Genomic DNA, 26,401 nt, shown 5'->3' with positions numbered 1-26,401 from the left:
CAGAAAGAAAACGGGGGGGGGGGCGGGGGAAGTAAAGGAGTAAAAATATTACTGCTGAAGAGGAAAATCCCGTAGACCCCATGGAGGAGGAGCCTAGTGTTTGCCTCGGAAACCATGCTGGGTTTCTCAGACGGATTGGAGGAGGAGCGCAGCATTGTTTAATCTGGTGGCATGCTTCCTGTGCCCTTCGGAAGTGGTTTTCTCCCCGTACAGAGTACTTCTAGGGTTTCTGTCAGACCTCTGGGGCCAGCTCAGGGTAGCTTGTGGGGAGGACGAATGGGAGGGGCTTCTGATCCTACCACCGTGCATCACCCACTGTCCTTAACTGGAGCAGTTTAACTTGTTTGTTTAAAATTTTAAATAAGACTTAGCTTTAAAAAAAATTTATTCAGCAAATTCTATACCACACCAAACAAAACAGAGAGAGATAGAAAGCAAGAAAGAGAGACCAAAACAAACAAACAAACAAACCCCGTTGTCGTGCAGTCAGTTCCGACTCATATTGATCCAAAGGACAACAAAGCTGCCCCGTAGAGTTTCCAAGCAGGCCTGATGGATTCTGATCTGTAAGAGCCATAAGGAGTCCCTGGGGGTTGCAAACAGTTAACATGCCTGACTATTAACCGAAAGTCTGGAGAAAGTCTGAAGGTTTGAGTCCACCCAGAGGCACCTTGGAAACCCTGGTGGTGTAGTGGTTAAGAGCCAAGGCTGCTAACCAAAAGGTTGGCAGTTGGAATGCAACAGCTGTTCCTTGGAAACCCTATGGGGCAGTTCTACTCGGTCCTATAGGGTGAGGGCAGCAGGTTTTTTGTTTTTTTTTTTTTTAGAGGCACCTTGGAAGAAAGGTGTGGTAATTCTGAAAAATCAGCCATTGAAAACCCTGTGGAGCACGGTTCTACTCCTAGTCGGAGTCAACTGGACAGCAGTTGGTTTTAAGAGACAATAAAGATTACTGACAAACCAATTTGGCATTTCTCAGGCTTTCTGCAGCAAGTCTTTTAAACCATGAACAATTAAGATGGGGCCATTTGATTCTGTTCCCCATCACTAGGACTCAATGAATTTAAATGATTTGCCTGTTGCCCAGTTATGGTTCGTGCCCTGGAGCATTCGCCAAATCAGAAAGAGAGAAAGTTTATTAGGAGATGACACCAACAGAAAGTCCAACAGCAACGCAGGCTGTCTTTATGGAGTTCCAAAAAGCAGTTTCTACACCAGAGTTTATGTATCATTTCCGCCAGTATTACATAGTGTCTTCAAGCACATAGCCCACAGATGGTCAGAGGAGTATACATCACAAAACGATTATAAGAAACTCTTTATTAAACTAAAGATATGCATGCTGGACATCTGGACTCTAATCTGTATGTTTGTAACAGGTAAAAAACTTATATAAAAATCTCTCTGCTAGTGGAACTGACCTCCCAAGTTTCCTCTGACCGAGATAAAGAGCAAGAAAGAAAGTTGCAGACCAAAAGCGCCAGGCAGCCTTCCCAGCTGCTATCTTACAGGCTGAAGGCCATCTCCCAAGAGAACAAAGAAGAGGAGGGAGACCAAGGCTGCAAGAACCGAGAAGGCCACGCATCCCTTTGAAAAGAGACCAGTGCAGCTGGTACAGTTAAAAAAAAAAACTTACAGGTTACTTAGAGTATCATTATGGCATTAGTTATGTCAAGCTCTTAGTCACCCATTTTGAAAAGGAGAAAACATGCTGTGAGGTATTAGGGCCACATGCCCAAGGCTGCTCACTTGAACGAATATAGGGTTAAGACAGTGAATCTTTCTTTCCTAGAGCTCATGAACTCCTTTGGAAGCCTGATAAAAGCCATGGTCAGGATTCTTCAAAAAATGCACATTTGTAATTTTAAAGACAATTTCAGAAGGCTCATGGACCCACTAAGTCTGTCCATGTTAATGAACCCCAAGTTCAAATCTCTGTGTTAATGTTAAGGTAGCACTTGGAATCATTGGCAGCCGACAAGGGTGTTGCTTGTGGGTATGGGGACTGAGTGGGGCTTTAAATCTTCCAATGAGTAATAATTGTCCCCTGAAATGTTTCTGGGGTGCCCAGACCTTCGCACCTCTGCTTCTGTTCTGCAGCACAGTATTTTGGATGGTGCTGAGTCCAGGGTGCTGGGTCTCTGTCCTTGTGTTACTAAGCAGCTCAGACTCTGAAATAAGAGGAAATGCCTTTCTAGAAGAAGTGGCCACATGCTCTGCTAATCTCTACTTCAATGTTCTTTGGAAGTCACTGGAAAGGAGTCTGAGATGAGGTCATTAGGATAACATCCGGTGACTGTGTAAACCTTCATTTAGGCTGTTTCCAACTGTGGTTCTTGTTAACTTTTCCAAAGAAATGAAAATGATTGTGGGGTGAAAAGAGGAGCATGGACCCTCAACCTCATGTTTGCAGGAAGAGGTATCAGATGCTAGCAGGAGTCTCATGGCTGCTAGCATTCCAGGTAGCTTACAAGGTTGGCGAGAACGATGCCATGGAAAGGAGATCTTGATCCCTGTCTACATTGTAGACTAGACCTTTGCACTTTTAGAGAGGCAGAATCGAATAATGTCTTTCCTGTGACCCCTTGTCCTTCTGCCAAACTCTACAGCTGGGCTGTCTTCACTTCCCACCTACTGCCCAGCCCATTGCCCCTCCATCTTACTAAACTGCTCTTGCTAGATTTACTACTAATATCTTAATTACCAAACCCAGTGATGACCTTCTACTCTCTCTTCCTTGACCTTCCTGAAGCAATAAATACTGTTTACAACTTCCTTTTGGCTAAAATGCTTCCCTTGGCTCTTCTCTTGATCCTTCGCTGACTTTTCAGGTAGTTTTCTGAGAGTCTCCCTCTGAGTCTACCTCAGATCTACCCTAGGGGCTGCCTCTTCTCACTTTGCTGCTTTTCCAGGGCTTCTTTTGGTTATCTGTTTGCCAGTGGCCCCCAATCAGCATCTCCATCCCTGACTTCCCTCCTGAACATGAGCCCCACAATCCAACTGCAAAGCAAACATAAGAGCATATAGCTGGAGGGAGATGCTAGCAGAGACTTCTCCAGGGCAAGGACGGTAACTCACTTGGGTCTGAATCCCCACCCCTACAGACCAAATGCTTAATAAATAGGCATGAATGAATGAATGAATAAGTGATGGCAGGGAGCATCAAAAAGCAAGGTAGAAATGCACTGAACAGAAAAATGTTCGAAAGATATGTGATAATTACAACTAAGTGTATTATGGTTACAACAGGGATTATATCTAAGTAAAAATATATATCATAACTAGGTAGAGAAACATAAAAAGGCTGCACAAAAATATATTATTGGTGCTTTGTCTCATTCTGTGTGAGTGAAACAGGGGTCATGATGGCCCACTGTCTTATACATTCCATGTGAGAGAACAAATAAGCAGAACTCACTCTCTTAACTCCATGCAGGAAGTAGGGGAACGAAGAACTGTTTCCATACTTTGAGGGACATCAAACAGCAGCAGCTCTTAGATATAGGGAGGAAGGCAGGCAAATTTCAATCAAACCCTCTGGACTGGGTGACTCTTTGAAAGGCTCTAGCACCAAAGGGAGCTGGTATGAGGGATGTATGGTCCCATTCCACCACCTGTCTGTCAGCTTGTCTTACTATGGTGGCTTGCATGTTGCTATGGTGCTGGAAGCTATTTCAAATACCAGCAGGGTCACCTATAGTCGACGGGTTTCAGTGGAACTTCCAGACTAAGATTAGACCAGGAAGGAAGGCTTGGTGATTTACTTCCAAAAATTAGACAATGAAAACCCTGTGGATCACATCAGAAGATTGTCTGATACAGTGCTGGAAGATGAGCCCCCAGGTCAAAGGCACTCAAAATGCTTAGTGGCCTCAACAATGGACTCAAGCATACCAGCAATCACGAGGATGGCATAGGGCGAGGCAACATTTTATTCTATTATATATAAGGTTGTCATGAGTTGGAGCCATCTCAACAGCTACTAACAAAAACACCATGTTCCTATTAACAGACAGTAGAACTGACCGGAGCCCCCTTGCCTACCCACCCACAGAGACCCTGAGATCTGCCATCAAGCGGAACCAGAGAGAAAAGAGCTAGGATCCCTCTCTTGCACTAACCCCTCACAACGAATCCTACTGACTTTACTTTCTAACAAGGTACCTTGCCATTCTCCAAATTTCTATTTCACTGCCACAACACAAGTTCAGATACCATCACTTTTTTCCTGGACTATGTCAATTGTCTTCTAATTGGTCCTTTTTTCCCCTAGAATCACCAATCTCCAACCCAATATTTATAATGCAGCCAGACTGACACTCCTAATGCAAAAATGTAAGCATAGTGCTTCACTACTTAAAATCCTTTAACTGGTCCTACACTCTGAGTGATAAGTACAAACCCTTCAAGACAATACACGCCAACACCCTTTAAGACATGGCCTCTTCCTATTCATTTAGGCTCATCTCCTGCCCTCACCTTCAATCCATTTGGTGTGGGGTTTTTTGGGCTATGTGATAGTGACGGACAGGGTGGTTTTGTTCGACAGGGAGGTCAGGGCAGACGTCTCTGAGGAGGTGATGTTGAAGCTGAGAGCTGAATAGCCAGAAGAAGCCAGCCAGATGAGTAGCAGGAGGTAGAACAATCAAAAACAGAAGGAAAAGCGAATGCAAAGGCTTTGAAGTGGAAGCAAGGTGTGGTGTATTCAGAGAACATGAAGCCATCAGTGTGGCTAGAATAGAATGAGCAATAGGAAGAAGTGAAGAGATGAAGCTGGGGAGGAAAGCAGAAGACAGATCACTCCAGGCTTTGTAAAGCCAGAACAAGGGGGTGAGATTTTTTCTAAGTGCAATGAGAAGCCAGGGGAGGGTTTTAGAAGGGATAGTGATGTGGTCTAATTAATGTTGAAAATTGGGAGATCCTAAAAATTCACCAAAAATGTAGGTTGGCACCAGCTCCTGTTCAGAAATGCCAGTCATCAGAAGGGACCCATTTTAGAGTGCTGACTGTAACAGGAACAGATGCTACTGCCAAACCAAAACCCAGTGTCGTTGAGTCGATTCCGACTCATAGCGACCCTATAGGACAGAGTAGAACTGCCCCATAGAGTTTCCAAGGAGTGCCTGGTGGATTTGAACTGCTGACCCTTTGGTTAGCAGCTGTAGCACTTAACCACTACGCCACCAGGGTTTCAGTACTCCCAAAATCAAACCAAACTAATTGCAGTTGAGTTGATTCTGACTGGCAACTCCATGTGTTGCGGAGTAGAACTGCACTACATAGGGTTTTCAAGGCTGTGACCTTTTGGAAGCATATCTCCAGGTCTTTCTTCCAAGGTGCCTCTGGGTGGGTTCAAACTGCCCACCTTTTGGTTAGTAATTGAATGCTTAGCCATTTGTGTCACTGAGGGACTCTGCAATAGACCCAGTGGGAGTTAAAGGGGACCTGGCTTGGACTGGGGCCAATGGGAATGCAAAGTGGGAAGGTGGATATGAGAATCATTGAGGAGGCAAAACTACACAACTTGCTGGTGACAAAACCCAGATTTTACAAGGCATTATAACTGATATAAGATTATTCCTCTTAAGATTCTGGGGAGAGGAGTGATGGTGTGACAAGCTATTAGTAGGTCTGGCTTAAAGGTAGAAAAATAAACCCAGTGAGAAAAGAGATTGCCTAATAGCAAGTTAGAAATAAAGGCAGGAAGGAGCCCAGGACATTAAGACATAGAATATAGACACGTATTCAACTGAGACTACCGACCATCGTTATTTAGGGCAAAATGTAAGCATTAAAAATGAAGTCGTATGCCTATAAAAAATGTCTTGTTGGACCCTAGCCAAGCTATAGCCCTCCTAATACGAGGGTTAGCTATGTGACTTTATAGAATTTCTGTTCTGCTTTTCAATCAGAGGAGCTGGATACTGAGAAGACAATGTAATAAATGCCATTTAGGAAACTACAGTCTACCGACTCTCTAGTGTTGGGTCCACAGTCTTTTCTCAGTTCCACCTGTTCTGTTCTGAGTCCTTTTTTTTTGAGGATTTGGTTACTAAGCTTCCACCTACACAACTCTGAGGCTGCACATTTTAAGAACCAGTGGCCAAAAAAAAAAAAAAAGAAACAGTGGCCATCCCAAGAGAGTCTGAACCACTTAGCCGCGTTTTGGAAAACTGGTAATGGAAAGAAGAGTAGGAGTTAAAAGTCACAGACCTAAGATGGTGAAAAACTATAATGGGAGAGAATCCACAGCTTAGTGGGTTTTAGCCCACTAAAAACTTTGAGTAACATCAGCATGATTTAAGCTTCCACTCAAGAGCTCTCTTTCCGAGGTCTTTCTGATTGAAAACAACTTGCCAGCTAAACCTTAGCCTTGTTTCCTGAGGTCCTTCAGGTTCACTGGAGCCACTTTCGGAACCTGAAACAGAACAGACACTTTAAGCCTCCTGAATGCCAAGGGCCAAATGTGCCCAGGGGCAAAGGAAGAAGCCTCGTCTCTGGATTGTGAAAAACGTCACAGGGCTGGGGTCCTTGCACTTCATGGTAGAGTGCCCACCTCGCTGTTGGAGGATTTGATGAGGTCACAAAATTAAGGCCTTAGGCCCAGTGTCTGGCGTGTGGTGAAGGCTCGATAAATATTCATTATTATTATTATATTAGTTATTATTATTATTACTGCCCCCTCCCCCTTGGAGCATCTGAGCATTAAGCATAGGGGGCTGCAGGGTGGATTCTTAACCCAGGAGTCACACAGAACACCCTGCGATTGTTGAGAAAGGCTGAGGTTCACGCAGGTGTTCGCACTTTTGTCTTGGAAGAGGAATTGTAGCTTTTATCAGGATCTCAAAGGACTCTGTGATCCACTATGTTTACATATCTCTGAAATAGAGGAGGGTGCCAAAGACAGGATATAAGGAAGACAGAAATAACTGCATATTCGTGTATGTTGTCCGATTCAGGAAAAGTAAGACAGCAGCAGATAAGACAAAGTTAGTCCACATTCTTATGTCATTGTGGTTCAAACTCAGGACAAGCTTGAAGTGCTTCCTCTTCTCTTCGCCAACCTCTTATCCCCGTTTCCCCAACACAGACACCTCAGTTCGGGCACTTGAAAAGTGTATGATAGTGAAGAGGTGTGGTGAATCGGTGTAAGTGCTGCTTTCTTCTGGAATCTCATAGACAGGTGCCCAGGGCAGAGATCAGCCTGGCCCCTCCTTAGCCAGAGCCTGCAGGATTTTGGACCCTGGAACAGTGTGGGATTCTCCCAGTAAACCAGGGGTAAAATAAAAAGTGACTTAACCGTGTGTGTCTGATTCAGGAAATCATTACTGTGTGCAAGAATGCCTGGTCTTTCGTGGGTCTCCCCTGGATCCTCAGCCCCATTGTACCCCCCAAAATTTTCTTTCTCATAACAATAATAGGTAACATTCATCGATCACTTACTATGTGTCAGGCTCATATCTAAATGCTTTCCAGTGTAATCTTATTTACTCTTTACAATGACACTATGAAATAGAGCACTACTGTTATACCTATTTTATAGATGACGGAACTGAGTCACAAACAGGATTGAGACATATCACAGAAGTGGGAACCATGTATATACTCCAGGTCAGTCCCAGCAGACTCCTAGGTCTCAGAGAAAGAAACGGGAGGGCTGGGGTTGAAGAACCTTTCAACCACAGGCTTGTCCCAGGGCACTGGCTCAGCTTTGCATTCAACCCAGAGAGGAGAGCAGTCCTGGAGAAGGAGGTTGTAGATTTACCAGAGGACAGGAGTCCAGATCCTGACAGTGTCCAGCCTTGGGTAAACCGCGCAGGCTCTGCAAGGCACACTGTGAGGCACACATTTCATCTGTAAAATGGGAACAACCTCAACTGCACAAGGCTAAGGGGAGGGTCAAAGGGGGGCAGCAGCTGCTGAAGTACTTGTACACTCTAAAAGGCCCTTCAGCATAAAGCTCCATGGCTCTTGCTATTGCTCTCTTTTTTAACCTTCAGCGTCCTGATTCAGGCCCAAGCTCACTCCAACTCATCCACTTCCCATATGAAAGAGGAATGAACTTACCATCTCCTCTGCGGACTCTGCTCGCTTTCTGCCTTCTGCTCAACCCAGGCTTCTTATGGCCTCACTGCCTGCACTCAGTGTCAGGCTGTTTAAAAAAGCAGCTTCCTATCCACCTTCCCGAAATTCACCACAGCCCCTCCCAGGAGGTTAGAATGTTGATAACACAGGAGCAAAGCTGGAACGCAGAAATGCAGTCACTGAGGGCAGGGGTCGCCTACTTCCACGGGGATGGTCTGGCAACAGGGTAATTGTGAATCACTCCTGGACACCCCAGGGTGAGCAATGTCGGAATAGTCCCCACACCCCCAGGGATCAGGTTTCCTTCGATTAAGATCTGCACCACAATTTGAGAGTATACAGTTGGAAGACATGCTTTGTATTAATCATGATATTCTAAGTGTAAATTTTCCAGTTCTTTTGAAATCTCAGCGAGTGCTATTATTCCAGCAACCTTTAAGGGGAAAGCAGCCCTTGAGGGTTTCCTGGCACTTGGGAGACATTATTGGAAAGAGTTTTGAAAAGATGTATAAAACAGGCACAGATCATTGGAAAGAAATTTCTGCTCTTTATGTCAGAAAAAAAAAAAGATGATTTTAAAACGGAAGGGCTATATTTCTCTGCCCATGGAGTCTGTAGGATGGAGACTCTGTGACGCAGTGCTTACGGCTTGGACCTTGGTGTTAAACTGCCTGAGATCCATCCTGGTTCCACCTCTGGCTAGCCATTAGGCAAACTACTTAGACTCTCTGTGCCTCTGTTTTCTCACCTGTGAAATAGGACAATAATAACAGAATTTACCTTACGGGGTTGTCGTAGGATTCAGGGAGTTCGTTTGTGTAAAGAGCTTGAAACAATACCTGGCATACAACAAATGGTAGCTGTTATTATGACTTTTCAGATTGGTTTTCAGATGGCAAAACCAAGTATCAGGTATTTGGTATCAGGTCAGAAGACCATAATTCTAATTTACCCTCTCGGACGCTGGTTGTGTGTTAGTAGATGTTGTTCTTCATTCCGTCCTGATTGTTACAGCTTGTACACAGGCATCTCATGGAAAGATAAAACATGGGATAAAATGGGACAATCTGGAAAAGAAGCCTACAGGTAAAGGTGATTTAAGGAGCTTGAGGTAGCATTTAAACACTTAGGAATCTGGGGCTGAGAGAAAGGGGTTACATAACAGAAACAGAAAGTCTGGTGAAAGAGGTGGTGATGAAGGAATGACTCACCAGGGAATGAGGGAATCTGAAGGAGAGAAAAGAATGGAGAATTTCAAGGCAGCAAAATGCAGTGGATCAGAGCCCAGCCCTTGGAGCCAGACTGCCTGTCTCCACCGCCCACCAACTGCGTGACCTGGACTGTTACTCCATCTCTTGACTCAATTTGCTAAGCCATGATAATAGATAAGGATAATAATAGTCAACCCAATGCACAGAGACTACATGTAAAGCGACTAAAACAGCAACAGGCACACTGTTGGCTTACTGTTCTTTTTAGAAGACTTGCCTCTGTCTCCTCCTGTTCTTTTCACTCTCCAGCCACCCTTTTTTTTGGCATTGCCTCATTTTTTTTTTTTTTTTTAACTTCTCATGGACAGGGGAGGGTACTATGTAGACTGATAGGTTCTTATTGACAATGTGCTTTAAGTTTGACGATATTAAATTTAAGTGATTCGTGGAGAGCAAAGAGGATTCCTGGGAATGGGAATGGGAGGAAAACTCTACTTGGCTCTGTTTAAAAGCTGTTCAGGCTGAACACCATCTGTTCTTATGCATGTAACCTATGTAGAAAAGTGTTGTTGTCGTGTGCCCTCGAGTCAATTCTGACTCGTAGCAACCCTATTTGACAGAGCAGAACTGCCCGTAGGGCTTCCTAGGCGGTAATCTTTACGGGAGCAGAGCACCAGGTCTTCTCTCCACAGAGCCACCGGTGGGTCAAACCACGGACCTTTCAGTAAGCAACCGAGCGCTTAACCCTTGCACCCCCAGGGCGCCTTCGTAGAAAATTTAGGTCGTTTCTAATTATGTTGCCAGGAGGCAGCAGCGGTTCAATGGTTGAATTCCAGGTTCCGTTCCCAGTCAATCGAAGCACCTCACGTGCAGCCACCGCCTGTCAGAGGAGGTTTACGTCCTGCTATGATGCTGAACAGGTTTCAGGAGAGCTTCCAGATTAAGACGGACTAGGAAGAAAGGCCTGAGAGACCACTGCAGAAAACCAGCCAGTGAAAACCCTAAGGGTCACAACAGTCCAGTCTACAATGGGTTGTGGGGATGTCGAAGGACCAGGCAGCATTTAGTTCCATTGACCAGGCATGGGTTCACCCTCAGTTGGGGGCAGACTCGACTGCAGCTAACAACAATTACGTTGCCGTTAAAGTTATGATATAATTGAAATATAATTTAATTAGTAGTATGGCTTAGCTGTGTTGCGTGTTTTTCTCATCTCCCCATATTATACCCTGAGTTCCCTGAGGGAAGGAATCCATTCCTATATTGGCCTTGCATCTCTTCTAGCAGAAGGTAGATACATACTGACTTGCATGGGTGACTTGCATTCACTTGACTGGTGACTCTGGATTAGACACAGTGAAGTGGTCCTTCCCTCCTCCTCGGCAGACTCTGCCTATCTCACCATAGGGGTGCAATCACACATACTAGAAATATTTAAGCAACTGGAGGCTCCAGGCTGTGTGCCAGCACTAGGGATTCAAAAGTGAGCAGAAAAGGACACAGTCCTCACGGCTGTGAAGCTCACAGTGCCAGAGGAGGGCAGCAGGTAGTAAATAAAAAACAACACAAATAATTGCAGTATGGAAAAATGTGATACAGTGAAGAGGGTATGATGGGAACTTGACCTGAGGAAAGCGCCTCTGAGGGAGTGACTAATGAGCTAAGATCTGAATCTGAGTAAGAGTTATTATGCTGTTTAGAGAGAACATTCTAGACCAGTTGAGGCTTGGCGCAGCCGGGAGAGACAGCCACAGTGGCTGGCAGGAGGGATTGGAGGCTGGAGAGGTAGGGATGGCCAGGACCGGGCCAGGCCTCATGGTCGTGGTCTGCATATGTACCATATGGCACCTGGGTGTACTCGAAACCAAAAACCAAACCAGTTACCATCAAGTTGATTCTGACTCATGGTGACCCCATATGTAGCAGAGGGTTTTCAAAGCTGTGGCCTTTTGGAAGCATACCGCCAACCTTTTCTTCCACAGCACCCCTGGATGTGTTCAAGCCATCAGCCTTTCAGTTAGTAGTCCAGTGCTTAACCTTTTGCACTACCCAGGGCTTTTTGGGTCTACTCACAGGTGGCTAATTGCTCAGAAAAGTTCTACCTGCACAGCTGGTCCCTCTACTCAGAGAATAGGGCTGTAGTATAAGCTTTAAAAATGAACATATAGCTTTCCCTTGTTGTTAATATAATACATGTTTACTGTAAAAAAAAAAAAAAAGAAAATTTAGAAAAAGCACAATAAAGGAAAAAATATCAGTCATAATACTAGCACCCTGGCGTACTTACTTAACAGTTTGTTTTTCTGTGGAATGTTTTTAATGGAATTGGAATCATCTTGTACATTCAGTTTTTTTTTTTTTTAATTATGCTTTAGGTGAAAGTTTACAGCTCAAGTTAATTTCTCCTACAAAAATTTATATATACATTGTTATGTGACCCTAGTTGCTCTCCCTATAATGTGACAACACACTCCCCCTTTTCATCCTGGGTTTCCAATATCCATTCAACCAGTTCCTGTCCCTTTCTGTCTTCTCATCCCACCTCCGGACCGGAGCTGCCCATTTAGTCTCATGTATTTTTTTTATCCACAACACACTCTTCACGAGTATTATTTTACTTTTTTTTTTAATAATTTTTATTGTGCTTTAAGTGAAAGTTTACAAGTCAGTCTCTCACACAAAAACCCATTTACACCTCGCTACACACTCCCAATTACTCTACCCCTAATGAGACAGCCCACTCTCTCCCTCCACTCTCTTTTCATGTCCATTTCGCCAGCAACTAACCCCCTCCACCCTCTCATCTCCCCTCCAGGCAGGAGATGCCAACATAGTCTCAAGTGTCCACCTGATCCAAGAAGCTCACTCCTCACCAGCATCCCTCTCCAACCCATTGTCCAGTCCAATCCATGTCTGAAGAGTTGGCTTCAGGAATGGCTCCTGTCCTGGGCCAAGAGAAGGTCTGGGGGCCATGACCACTGGGGTCCTTCTAGTCTCAGTCAGACCATTAAGTCTGGTCTTTTTATGAGAATTTGGGGTCTGCATCCCACTGCTCTCCCACTCCCTTAGGGGTTCTCTGTTGTGTTCCCTGTCAGGGCAGTCATCGGTTGTAGCCGGACACCATCTAGTTCTTCTGGTCTCAGGATGATGTAGTCTCTGGTTCATGTGGCCCTTTCTGTCTCTTGGGCTGGTGATTGCCTTGTGTCCTTGGTGTTCTTCATTCTCCTTGATCCAGGTGGGTTGAGACCAATTGATGCATCTTAGATGGCTGCTTGCTAGCGTTTAAGACACCATACGCCACTCTTCAAAGTGGTATGCAGAATGTTTTCTTAATAGATTTTATTATGCCAATTGACTTAGATGTCCCCTGAAACCATGGTCCCCAGACCCCTGCCCCTGCTACGCTGGCCTTCGAAGCATTCAGTTTGTTCAGGAAACTTCTTTGCGTTTTGGTTAGTCCAGTTGTGCTGACCTCCCCTGTATTGTGTGCTGTCTTTCCCTTCACCTAAAGTAGTTCTTATCCACTATCTAATTAGCGAATGTCCCTGTCCCACCCTCCCTCCCTGCCCCCTCTCGTAACCACAAAAGAATGTTTTCTTCTCAGTTTAAACTATTTCTCAAGTTCTTATAATAGTGGTCTTATACAATATTTGTCCTTTTGCAACTGAGTAATTTCACTCAGCATAATGCCTTCCAGGTTCCTCCACGTTATGAAATGTTTCACAGATTCCTCACTGTTCTTTATCGACGCATAGTATTCCATTATTTTACTTTTTATGGTCCAGTCTAATCTTTGAAGAGTTGGCTTCAGGAATGGTTTTAGTTTGGGGTTAACAGAAAGTCCAGGGGCCATGGCTTCAGGGGTTCCTCCAGTCTCAGTCAGACCATTAAGTCTGGTCTTTTTATGTGAATTTAAGTTCTGCTCCACGCTTTTCTCCTGCTCCGTCAAAGACTCTCTGTTGTGTTCCCGGTCAGGGCAGTCATTGGTAGTAGTCCAGGCGCCGTCTGGTTCATCTGGTCTCAGGCTGATGAAGTCTCTGGTTTATGTGGCCCTTTTGTCTCTTGGGTTAATACTTTCCTTGTATCTTTGGTGTTCTTCATTCTCCTTTGCTCCAAGCGGGTTGGGACCAATTGATGTATCTTAGATGGCTGCTCACTAGCTTTTAAGACCCCTGACCCACTCACCAAAGTGACATGCAGAACATTTTCTTAACAAATTTTGCTCTACCAATTGACTTAGATGTCCCCTGAAACCATGGTCCCCAGGTTCCCACCCCTGCTACTCTGTCCCTCAAAGTGTTTGGTTGTGTTCAGGACACTTCTTAGTTATGCTGACTTCCCCTGTATTGTAGATTGTCCTTCCCTTCACCCTTCTTGTCTACTACCTAGTGATTGAATTCCCCTCTCCCTCCCTCTCCACCCTCATAACCATCAAAGAATGTTTCCTTCTGTGTTTAAACCTTTTCTTGAGTTCTTACAATAGTGGTTTCATATAATATTTATACTTTTTTGATGAACTGATTTCACTCAGCATTATGCCTTTCAGGTTCATCCATGTGAGATGTTTCATGGATTTATCATTGTTCTTTATTGTTGCACAGTGTTCCATTGTGTGTATATACCATAATTTATCAATTTGTCTGCTGATGGGTGCTTGGGTTGTTTCCATCTTTTTGCTATTGTGAACAGGGTTGCAATGAACATGAGTGTGCATATATATCTATTTGTGTGACAGCTCTTATTTCTCTAGGGTATATTCCAAGGAGTGGGATTCCTGGATCTCACGGTACTTCTATTTCTAACTTTTTAAGGAAGCGAAAAATTGATTTCCAAAGTGGTTGTACCATTTTACATTCCCACCTACAGTGCCTAAGTGTTCCAGTCTCTCCACAACCTCTCCAGTATTTATTATTTTGTGTTTTCTGGATTAGTGCTGCTTTATTGAGGTGTGATGGTATATCATTGAAGTTTTGATTTGCATTTCTGTAAGTGTTAATGATTGTGAGCATTTCCTCACGTATCTGTAAGCTGCCTGAATGTCTTCTTTGCTCAAGTGTTCGTTCATACCCTTTGCCCATTTTTAATTGGGTTATTTGTCTTTTGTTGATGAGGTTTCACAGTATCTTGTAGATTTTAGAGATTAGGCCCTAATCAGATTTGTCATAGCCGAAATTTTTTCCCCAGTCCGTAGGTTGTCTTCACACTCTTTACTCTTTTGGTGAAGTCTTCCTTTTTTTTTATTTTTATTGAAACTTACTTTTGTTTTTCTTGTGGAATTTTGAATTTACTCAAGTAGTATAACATTGCAGAAAAATTAGAAAATAGAGATAAAAAGAAAAATGTGTTTTTATGTCACTTTTGGTTATTAAAAGCTGAATACAAAATAACTAAGGGTTAATTGGGTTTTTTTTTTACTTTTTTTGCTATTTTATTTATTTATTGTGCTTTCAGTGAAAGTTTACAGTTCAAGTTAGTTTCTCATACAAAAACTTATACACACATTGTTACGACACTCTAGTTGCTCTCCCTATAATGTGACAGCCACACTCCTCCCTTCCACCCTGAATTTTCCGTGTCCATTCAACCAGCTCCTGTCCCTTTCTGCCTTCTCATCTCACCTCCATACAGGAGCTGCCCGTTTAGTCTCATGTGTCTACTTGAGCTAAGAAGCATAGCCTTCACGAGTGTAATTTTATGTCTTAAATAAAATTTAAGTCCGCTCTTTGTCTTAAGAGTTGGGTTTGGGAATAGTTTTAGTTTTAGGCTAGCAGAGAGTCCAGAGGCCATGTCCTCTGGAGTCCCTCCAGTCTTAGTCAGACCATTAAGTCTGGTTTTTTACATGAATTTGAGTTCTGTACCCCATCTTTCTCCTGCTCCGTCAGGGACTCACTGTTGTGTTCCCTGTCAGAGTGGTCATTAGTGGTAGCCAGGTGCCATCTAGTTCTTCTGGTCTCAGGTTGATGGAGTCTCTGGTTTATGTGGCTCCTTCTGTCTCTTGGGGTCATATTTTCCTTGTGTCTTTGGTGTTCTCCATTCTCCTTTGCTCCAAGTGGGTTGGGACCAATTGATGTATCTTAGATGTCTGCTCACTAGCTTTTAAGACCCCAGACGCCACTCACCAAAGTGGGATGCAGAACGTTTTCTTAATAAACTTTGTTATGTCAATTGACCTAGATGTCCCCTGAAACCATGGTCCCCAGACCCCCAACCCTGCTACTCTGTCTCTTGAAGTGTTTGGTTATATTCAGGAAACTTCTTACCTTTTGGTTTAGTCCAGTTGTGCTGACTTCTCCTGTGTTGTGTGTTGTCCTTCCCTTTTTTTTTTTTTCCACCTAAGGTAATTCTTGTCTACTACCTAGTTAGAGAATACCACCCCAGCCTCCCTCCCCACCCTCATAACCATCAAAGAATGTTTTCTTCTGTGTTTAAACCTTTTCTCGAGTTCTTGTAATAGTGGTCCCATTCAATATTTGTCATTTTGTGACTAATTTCATTCAGCATAATGCCTTCCAGATTCATCCATGTTATGAGATGTTTCACCAATTCATCCATTGTGTGAATACACCATAATCTGTTTATCCATTTTTCTGTTGATGGGCACTTAGGTTGTTTCCATCTTTTTGCTATTGTAAACTGTGCTGCAATGAACATGGGTGTGCATATATCTATTTGTGTGATGGCTCTTATTTCTCTAGGATATATTCCAAGGAGTGAGATTACTGGATCATATTGTACTTCTATCTCTACTTTTTTAAGGAAGTGAAAAATCAATTTCCAAAGTGATAGTACCATTTTACATTCCCACCAGCAGTGTCTAAGTGTTGCAGTCTCTCCACAACCTCTCCAAAATTATTATTTTGTGTTTTCTAGATTAATGCTAGCCTTGTTGGAGTGAGATAGTATCTCATTGTAGTTTTGATTTGCATTTCTCTAATATCTCTAATTGGAAACCCTGGTGGATTAGTGGTTCAGTGCCACGGCTGCTAACCAAAAGGTCGGCAGTTTGAATCGGCCAGGCGCTCCTTGGAAACTCTATGGGGCAGTTCTACTCTGTCCTATAGGGTCGCTATGAGTCGGAATCAACTTGACGGCAGCGGGTTATAATGACTAATGATCATGAGCATTTCCTCATGTACCTGTTAGCTACCTGATCGTCTTCTTTGATGAAGCCCACCATTTTTTAATTGGACTTTTAGTCTTTTTATTGTTGAAGTTTTGCAGTATCTTGTAGTTTTTTTTTTTGTAGATTTTAGAGATTAGGCCCTGATCTGATTTGTCATAGCCAAAATTTTTCTCCCAGTCTGTAGGTTGTCTTTTTATTCTTTTGGTGAAGTCTTTGGATAAGCATACGTGTTTGATTTTTAGGAGCTCCCAGTTACATAGTTTCTCTTCTGGTGTTTGTGCATCGTTAGTTATGGTTCCTATTCTGTTTATGTCATGTATTAGGGCTCCTAGCATTGTCCCTTTTTTTTTCCTCCATGATCTTTATTGTTTTAGATTTTATATTTAGGTCTCTGATCCATTTTGAGTTAGTTTTTGTGCATGGTGTGAGGCATGGGTCTTGTTTCATTTTCTGCAAATGAATATACAGTTATGCAGCACCATTTGTTAATGTCTTTTCCCCATTTAACAGACTTTGGGACTTTGTCAAATATCAGCTGCTCGTATGCGGATGAATTTATGTCTGGGTTCTCAAATCTGTTCCATTGCTCTACGTATTTGTTGTTGTACCAGTACTAGGCTGTTATGACTACTGCGGTGGTATAATAGGTTCTAAAATCAGGTAGTGTGAGGCCTCCCACTTTGTTCTTCTTTTTCAGTAATCCTTTACTTATTTGGGGCCTCTTCCCTTTCCATATGAAGTTGGTGATTTGTTTCTCCATCTCATTAAAAAATGTCATTGGAATTTGGATCAGGATTGCATTGTATCCACAGATCGCTTTTGGTAGAATTGACATTTTCACAATGACGAGCCTTCTTATCCATAAGTGAGGTACGTTTTTCCACTTATGTAGGTCTCTTTTGTTTTCTTGCAATAGCGTCTTGTAGTTCTCTTTGCATAGGTCTTTTACATCTCTGGTTAGATTTATTCCTAAGTATTTTACTTTCTTGGGGGCTATTGCAAATGGTATTGATTTGGTGATTTCCTCTTTGACATTCTCTTTGCCAATATCAGGGAATTCAGTTGATTTTTGTATGTTCATCTTGTATCCTGATACTTTGCTGAAATCTTCTATTAGTTCCAGTAGCTTTCCTGTGGATTCTTTGGGGTTTTCTGGGTATAAGATCATATCATTTGCAAATAGGGATACTTTTACTTCTTCCTTACCAGTTTGGATGCCCTTTATTTCTTTTTCTTGCCTTATTGCTCTGGCTAGGACCTCCAGCACAATGTTGAATAAAAGTGGTGATAAAGGGCACCCTTGTCTGGTTCCCATTCTCAAGAGTAATGCTTTCAGACTCTCTCTATTCAGGATGATGTCAGCTGTTGGCTTTGCATAAATGTCCTTTACTATGCTGAGGAATTTTCCTGCTATTCCTATTTTGCTGAGAGTTTTTATCATGAATAGGTGTTGAACTTTGTCAAATGCCTTTTCTGTATCAATCGATAAGATCATGTGATTCTTGTCTTTTGTTTTATTTATGTGATGAATTACATTGATTGTTTTCCTAATGTTGAACCACCCCTGCATACCTGGTATGAATCCCATTTGGTCATGGTGAATTATTTTTTTTCGACATGTTATTGAATTCTACTGGCTAGAATTTTGTTGAGGATTTTTGCATGTATGTTCTTGAGAGATATTGGTCTGTCATTTTCTTTCTTTTCTTTTTTTTTTTTTGTAGTGTCTTTACCTGGTTTTGTATCAGGGTTATGCTGGCTTGGTAGAATGCATTTAGGAGTGTTCCATTCTTTTCTATGCTTTGAAATACTTTTAGTAGTAGTGGTGTTGATTCTTCTCTGAAAGTTTGGTAGAATTCTCCAGTGAAGCCATCAGGCCCAGGGCTTTTTTTTTTTGTTGTTGGGAGTGTTTTAATTACCTCTTCAATCTCTTCTTTTGCTATATGTTTATTTAGTTTTTCTAACTCAACTTGTGTTAGTTTAGGTAGGTAATGTGTTTCTAGAAATTTGTCCATTTCTTCTAAGTTTTCAAATTTTTTGAAGCACAATTTTTCATAGTATTCTGTTGTAATTCTTTTAATTTCAGTTGAGTCTGTTGTGATTTCGCCTATCTCATTTCTTATTCAGGTTATTTGCTTCCTCCCCTGTTTTTCTTTTGTCAATTTGCCCAATGGTTTATGGATTTTGATCTTTTCAAAGAACTAGCTTTTGGTCTTCTTTATTCTTTCAATTGTTTTTCTATTCTCTAATTCACTTATTTCTGCTCTGATTTTTATTATTTCCTTTCTTCTAGTGCCTGTGGGCTTCTTTTGCTGCTCTCTTTCTATTTGTTCAAGTTGTAGGGCTGAAGTTTTAATTTTGGTCTTTTCTTCTTTTTGGATGCGCGCATCTATTGCTATCAATTGACCTCTGAGCACTGCTTTTGCGGTGTCCCTAAGGTTCTTGTAGGATGTGTTTTCATTCTCATTTGAGACTGTGAATTTCTTTATTCCCTCCTTAATTTCTTCTATAACCCAGTAGTTTTTATGCAAGGTGTTGTTCAGTTTCCAAGTTTTTTTTTTTTTCCTTGCTGTTTCTATTATTGATTTCTACTTTTATGGCTTTATGGTCAGAAAAAATGCTTTGAAATATTTTGATGTTTTGGATCCTGTTAAGGCTTGTTTTATGGCCTAAAATGTGGTCAATCTTGGAGAATGCTCCATGTACGTTGGAAAAGAAAGTGTACTTGGCTGCTGTTGGGTGGAGTGTTCTGTATTTGTCTATGAGATCAAGTTGGTTGATTGTAGTATTTAGATCTTCTGTGTCTTTATTGAGCTTCTTTCTGGATGTTCTGTCCTTCACTGAAAGTGGTGTGTTAGTCTCCTATTATTTTGGAGCTGTCTATTTTTCTTTTCAATGCTGTTAGAGTTTGTTTTATGTATCTTGGAGCCCTGTCATTGAGTGCATAAATATTTATTATGGTTATGTCCTCCGGGTGTATTGACCTTTTAATCAATATATAGTACCCTTCCTTATCCTTGGTGGTGGATTTAACTTTAAAGTCTATTTTGTCAGAGATTAATATTGCCACTCCTGCTCTTTTTTAATTGTCTTTTGCTTGATATATTTTGTTTCCATCCTTTCAGTTTTAGTTTGTTTGTATCTTTGAGTGTAAGGTGTGTGTCTTGTAGGCAGCATATAGACAGATTGTGTTTTTTAATCCATTCTGCCACTCTATCTTTTTATTGGTGCATTTAGTTCATTAGTATTCAGGGTAATTATTTAGGTATGAGTTTAGTGATGTCACTTTGATGTCTTTTTTGTGTGTTGTTGACAGTTGATTTTTTCCACTTAATTTTCTGTGCTGAGTCATTTTTCTTTCTGTATTTTAATCTTTTTCATTGTTGTTGATTTTGTATTTGCTGAGTCTTTATGTTTTTCTTCTTTTTTATTTTGATGTGTAGGATTGCTTGTTTCCTTTGTATTTACCTTAATGTCTACCTCCATTTTTCTAAGTTTAAACCAATCTTTTATTTCTTTATATTGCCTGGGCTTCCTCTCCATATGAAAGTTCTATGACTACATTCTTTAGTCCCTCTTTTTTTGATTTAATATTGCCATCTTTTACATAATGACATTACTCTTTCCCTGCTTTTAGCATTTTAGCTTTGATTTATCTTTGCGATTTCCCTATCTGGGTGAAATCTGTTGCTCTGTCCTGTGTTCTAGTCTTGGGTTGTTATCTGACGTTATTGATTTTCTAACCAGAGGACTCCCTTTACTATTTCTTGTAATTTTGATTTGGTTTTTCAAATTCCCTTAGCTTCTGTTTACCTGCAAATGCCCTAATTTCACCATCATACTTGAGAGACAGTTTTGCTGGATATACCTTGGCTGGAAATTTTTTTCCTTCGAAGTTTTATATGTGTCATCCCATTTCCTTCTTGCCTGCATGGGTTCTGCTGAGTAGTCAGAGTTTAGTCTTATAGACTCTACTTTGTAGATGACTTTTCGTTTAACCCTAGCCACTCTAAAAATCTCTTTTTATGTTTTGTTTTGGCAAATTTGATTGTAATATGTCTCGGTGACTTTCTTCTGGGATGTACCCTGTGTGGGGTTTGAAGATTTTCTTGGATAGATATCGTCTCATCTTTCACAATATCAGGGAAGTTTTATGCTAACAAATCAACAATTGTCTCTGTATTTTCTGTTATCCTCCCTATTCTGGTACTCCAATCACTCATTGGTTATTCCTCTTGATATAGTCCCACATAATTCTTAGAATTTCTTCATTTTTTAAAATTCTTTTAACTGATTTTTCCTCAAATAACTTGGTGTCAAGTGCTTCATCTTGAGTCTCACTGATTCTAACTTCCATTGCCTCAATTCTGCTGCTATGAGTTTCTATTGAGTTGTCTAATTCTGAAACTTGATTCTTAATCTTTTGGATTTCTATTTGGTGTCTCTGTATGGATTCTTGCAGCCTGTTAAATTTGTCATTATGCTCTTGTATAACCATCTTAAGTTCCTCTAATGCTTTGTCTGTGTATTCCTTTGCTTGTTCTGTGTTTTGCCTGATCTCCTGAAGAGTTCTGTATTTTAATCTTTTGAATTCTACCTCCAGTAATTCCAAGATCTTTTTTTCCACTGGGAGGTTTCTTGGTTCTTTGTTTTGGCTGCTTGTTGAAAACATCATGATATGCCTCTTTATGTGATTTGATATTGATCTTGTCTCTGAGCCATCAGTAAGTTATTATATTTATTTCATGTTTGCTTACTGTGTCCTAGCTTCTTGTTTTATTTTGTTTCGATATGCCCAAATAGGCTGGTCATGTGAGCTAGTTTGATCATTGATGTCTTTGAAGCTCTCGTGTCCTGTCACTACCTGCTACTAGGTATGTGAGCCCAGGAGTCTGTTTACTTCTCTTGTGTGGATTCAGCTCAGGTGTCTGGGTCATCAGTCACCAAGTGTGTGGTGCAGGCTCTCACCTACAGTCCTAGACAGGCAGGGCTATGTAGGGGTGACTGGAGCAAGCACAAGTATCTGGCTACAGCAGGGGGTTATGTGTTGAGCAAAGTAGGGGGCTGACAGCTGCCCGAGTGCCTGGGTGGAAGGCATGTCTCTGTTCCTTAGAGCACACAGGTGGGTAGGTTTTCAGCCGGACTTTGGGCACCCAGTGCTGTTGGCTGTAAAGACTGGGAGGCACCACTTATTCTTGGACCCCTGTGGAGTGGGTGGAGCCACCACTCCTCTGGCTCCTGATGTGGGTAGGTGGGGACTCTGCTTAATGGGTAGGGTGGTGTCAAATGTCACGAATCTGCCACTCCCCCTTAACTATTGCAGTTGAAAATCATCTTCAGGTATGTACCCTGTTGTACTATGCTAATAAGGGCCTACACTGTTGAAATGGGCCCACACAGGTCTAGGCAGGAGTGAAAGACATTCAAAGTCTCTGGACCCCTTATGCCTGTGCCTAGGCAAAGGGACTGTGCCTGTTCTGAGGTCCCAGTTTAGGGGAGCTGGCAAATTATTTTTTCCTGTTTGTTATTTATACCTTAATTTTTCCCTCTCCAAAGCTGGGAAAATGGCTTTGGACGTGTGATAGGTCCCACTTCTGGATCGGGGATGCAGTAATCACTGAAGCCAGACTAGGACTGGAGCAGAGCAGGGAGGGAGCAGGTAAATGGGACAGAGGTACTTCCCAGAGGGCGGAAGTGTTTTTTTGATCCTGCATGGTAGGTTAGACACTTGCATTTAACTTTTGCAGATTTAGCACTGCTTTCCCCTGGTTCCACAGGCTTGTGCAGACTCTCCACCACTTGGTTTCTTCTCGTGTGGAAAATGCACCCCAAGCACTTCTGTTTGCCTCAACCCGTGTGTGCTGGCCAATCCAACCTGTGCAGTGCCAGCCAGGTGAGGTCTGGCAAATCCTTGCTGCTTTTGAGCTGTCCCCTTCTACCTCTGCTGCTCAACTTTGACTTTGATGTTCAGGACTCCTAGATTGTCATATATAATCAATTCACTTGTTTTTTCAGGTCTTTGTTTTAAGAGGGACCACAAGAAGCATCTGACTACTCCGTCTTGGCCCTTGAACGTTCAGTTTTAACATTTGCTTTTTTCATTTAATGATGTATTATAAGCCTTTCTGATGTTTTTAAATATATACATGCTGTAGTTACGACAAAAAAACTCAAAATACATACAGAGATATAAGTATTGGGTGGCACCAACAGTTAAATACTCAACTACTAGTCAAAAGTTGGTGGTTCAAACCCACCTGGTGATCTGGTTCTGAAAGGTCACAGCCTTGAAACCCCTATGAAGCAGTTTTACTCTGCACACATTGGATTACCATGAGTCGGAATAAACTTGATGGCAGCTGATAACACAGACATAGGTATATGTTTTTAGTTGCTGTCAACTTGGCTCCAACTCCTGGCAACCTTATATTTAACAAAATGAAACATCGTCTGGTCCTGCGCCATCTTCATGGTCATTGGTATGTTTGAGTTTATTGTTGCGGCTATTGTAGGGCCTTCCAACCTAGGGCAGCTCATCTTCCAGCACTATATCAGATAATATTCTGTTGTAATATATGTGGTTTTCATTGCCTGATTTTCAGAAGTAGATCATGAGGCCTTTCTTCCTAGCCTTCTTTGTCCAGACTCTCCGCCGAACCTCTCCACTGTAGGTGACCCTGCTGGCATTTAAAATACTGGTGGCATAGTGTCCAGCATCATAGCAAGATGTCTTTTCATTGTTGAGTTTTTGGAGTATCATGTGGATTTTAGAGATCTGACACAGATTGGAATTGCCATAGCCAAAAACTTTTTCCCAGTTTGTAGGTAATCTTTTTACTCTTTTTGTGAAGTCTTTCTATGAACATAAGTGTTTGATTTTTAGGAGCTCCTAGTTATCTAGTTTCTCTTCTGGTATTTGTGAATTGTTAGTAGTGTTTCATATACTGTTTATGCCATGTATTAGGACTTCTAGCATTGTCCCTATTTTTTCTCCCATGATCTTTATCATTTTAGATTTTATATTTAGGTGTTTGATCCATTTTGAGTTAGTTTTTGTGCATGGTGTGAGGTATGGCTCTTTTTCATTTTTTTGCAGATGGATATCCAGTTATGCCAGCACCATTTGTTAAACAGACTGTCTTTTCTGCATTTAACAGACTTTGGGCCTTCGTCAAATATCAGCTGCTCATATGTGGATGGATTTGTGCCTGGATTCTCAATTCTGTTCCATTGGTCCATTGTTGTTGTACCAGTACCAGTCTGTTTTGACTACTGTGGCAGTATAATAGGTTCTAAAATCAGGTAGCGTGAGGCCTCCCATTTTGTTCTTCTTTTTCAGTAATGCTTTACTTATCCGGGACCTCTTTCCCTTCCATATGAAGTTTATGATTTGTTTCTCTACCTCGTTTAAAAATGTCATTAGTATTTGGATTGGGATTGCATTGTACCTATAGATCGCTTTGGGTAGAATAGACATTTTTACAGTATTAAGGCTTCCTATCCATGAGCAAAGTATGTTTTTCCATTTATGTAGGTCTCTTTTGGTTTCTTGCAGTAGTGTCTTGTAGTTTTCTTTGTATAGGTCTTCTATGTCTCTGGTTAGATTTATTCCTAAGTACTTTATCTTCTTGGGGACTACTGTAAATGATATTGATTTGGCGATTTCCTCTTCAACGTTCTCTTTGTTGGTATAGAGGAATCCAACTGATTTTTGTATGTTTATCTTGTATCCTGAAACTCTGCTGAACTCTTCTATTAGTTTCAGTAGTTTTCTTGAGGATAATCTAGGGTTTTCTGTGTATAAGATCATGTCATCTGCAAATAGAGATACTTTTACTTCTTCCTTACCAATCTGGATGCACTTTGTTTCTTTATCTAGCCTAATTGCTCTGGCTAGGATCTCCAGCACAATGTTGAATAAGAGTGATGATAAAGGGCATCCTTGTCTGGTTCCCACTCTCAAGCCGAACGCTTTCAGATTCTCTCCATTTTGGATGATGTTGGCTGTTGACTTTGTATAAATACCCTTTATTATGTTGAGGAATTTTCCTTTAATTCCTGTTTTGTCGAGAATTTTTATCATGAATGGGTGTTGGAGTTTGTCAAATGCCTTTTCTGCATCAATTGATAAGATCTTGTGGCTCCTGTCTTTTCTTTTATTTATATGAGGAATTACATTGATTGTTTTTCTAATGTCATTCAACACATTCTTGTGAGGTCAGAGGGCACACTCTGTGCTCTGATCTAAGCTAGGCTCTGGAGACACAAAGATGAACAGGGCACAGTTCCTGTCCTCAAGGATCTCAAAGACCAGTAAAGAACGTATAGGCACTTGATTATAAACAATGTGGTAGGAGACAGTACACACAGGGTCTTGTGCAAGCCTCAGATATGGCATCTAAAGTTAGATGGTGTGGTGGGGAGGTGGTTGGAAACGGTTCTTAGAAGTGACCCTTGAGTTAAGTTGAATAAGTGAGATCATTTAGTGCAAGATCAGTGATTAAACATGCACATACACAAAAATGCTCTAAACCCAGCAGATAATCAGGAAGTGGTTTTTTACACTAATAGTATGAGAAACCGTTCCCAAAAGCATATTGTGTCTGGGGCACTTTGACTGCTAGAGGGTTGTGATAACCACAGAAGTGTTAAGTCACCTACACTAGAATACTAGAAACCCGGTTGAATGGATGACATGTTTATAAATGAACAGCACTATAGACTATTTGAAAGTCACTGAGGAAGTAGAGCAGAGCAATTGTTATATTCATTAGGTACTGTTGCCTGGCTGGATTCTCTAGAGATGCAAAATCAGTGAAGCGTGTAGATGTATATCTAGAGAGAGAGAGAGAGAAAGAGGGAGAGAGAGAGAGACATTTATATTAAGGAAATGGCTCACGCAGTTGTAGAGGCTCGAAAGTCCCAAGTCTGTGGGTCAGGAGTCAGGCTGGGGGCGGGCAAACCCAAGATCAGCAGGCCAGATAGCAGGCTGCTGGCTCACAGGCTTAGGAGTCCAGTGAATCCCAAGATTGGCAGGCAAATATGGCAAGCTGCTGTCTCAGGTCCTAAGAATTGAAGGTCAGATGATGAGCCAGATGCAGGAGCCAGAGCAAGCAAAAACCAGTGAGCTTTGCCAGAAAATCCATATATATTGGGTACAGGCCACACCTCCAAGGAAACTCCCTTTCAACTTACTGGCTGCTCATAGAAGATATCATGGAGATGATTACATCATTACATAACTGCCTAAACTACATCATAACTCCCAAACCACTGAGAATCAGAACTCAGCCTCGTTGACACACATCCTTAACCATCACAGCTACCATTATTGAGCATTTATCCTGTGGGCCAAACGCTATGCTAAGCATTTAAAAAGGTTTATCTCATTTAAGCCTCACAACAAATTTTTGCTATTATCATTTTATTAAAAAGGAAATTGAGGTTTGGAAAGCTAAATACCTTTCAAGTGTCTGTTACATAGAGGGTGTTGTATAAGATTTGGGACTCAGTTTCTGCCTCTAGGAACTTTCAATCTAATTGGAGTTGTAGTCCAGACACACACACACACAAAAAAAAAGACACAAAGAAAGGGTAAAAAACCATATGAGACAGTGGATGCCCTGTACCAGTAAGGAGGCTACCAGAGTTCAGGGGAGAGAGATGGAGACGCTGAACACTGAGGGTTTGGGACAGGAGCTGCATCTTGTGCTTTCTGCCCTGACCCCACAATTCTAAGTGAGGTCAGCCTCCCAGAGCTTCCCACACCATTGCACACTTTCCCAGAGAGCCATTCTATTATTTCTTAAAACACTGATGTTGATTAGGTTTTAAAATAGAACAATTTAAAATTAGACAGAGAGGAATTGCAGGGGAGAAATGCACTCTAGATTTCCTCCTGACACACACACACACACACACACACACACACCCCACATACACTTTTTTTTTTAAATAAAAGAACACTATTTTCAACTATAGT

General features: G+C 41.8%; 1 protein-coding gene across 4 annotated transcripts in view; it reads right to left on the bottom strand.

Annotated features, from left to right (window-relative positions):
- The window catches only part of SELP (selectin P), a 41,258-nt gene extending 32,967 nt beyond the window's left edge, over window positions 1-8,291 (bottom strand). For 2 of the 4 annotated variants that reach the window (XM_064282967.1, XM_064282968.1), the window contains exon 1: window positions 8,068-8,285. In XM_064282967.1, the coding sequence (XP_064139037.1) occupies window positions 8,068-8,070 (3 nt within the window). In that variant the 5' untranslated portion in view covers window positions 8,071-8,285. Of the gene's footprint in view, window positions 1-8,067 lie in introns of all 4 variants that reach the window. The other 2 variants (XM_023554269.2, XM_064282969.1) reach the window with 2 other exon arrangements.
- Between the last annotated feature and the right edge of the window lie 18,110 nt (window positions 8,292-26,401).

This window comes from Loxodonta africana, chromosome 3 (assembly GCF_030014295.1).
Source record: "Loxodonta africana isolate mLoxAfr1 chromosome 3, mLoxAfr1.hap2, whole genome shotgun sequence".
In the NCBI taxonomy this organism is placed as follows: domain Eukaryota; kingdom Metazoa; phylum Chordata; class Mammalia; order Proboscidea; family Elephantidae; genus Loxodonta; species Loxodonta africana.
The sequence above is the reverse complement of the archived record's forward strand: the minus strand, read 5'-3'. Positions and strand labels throughout refer to the sequence as shown.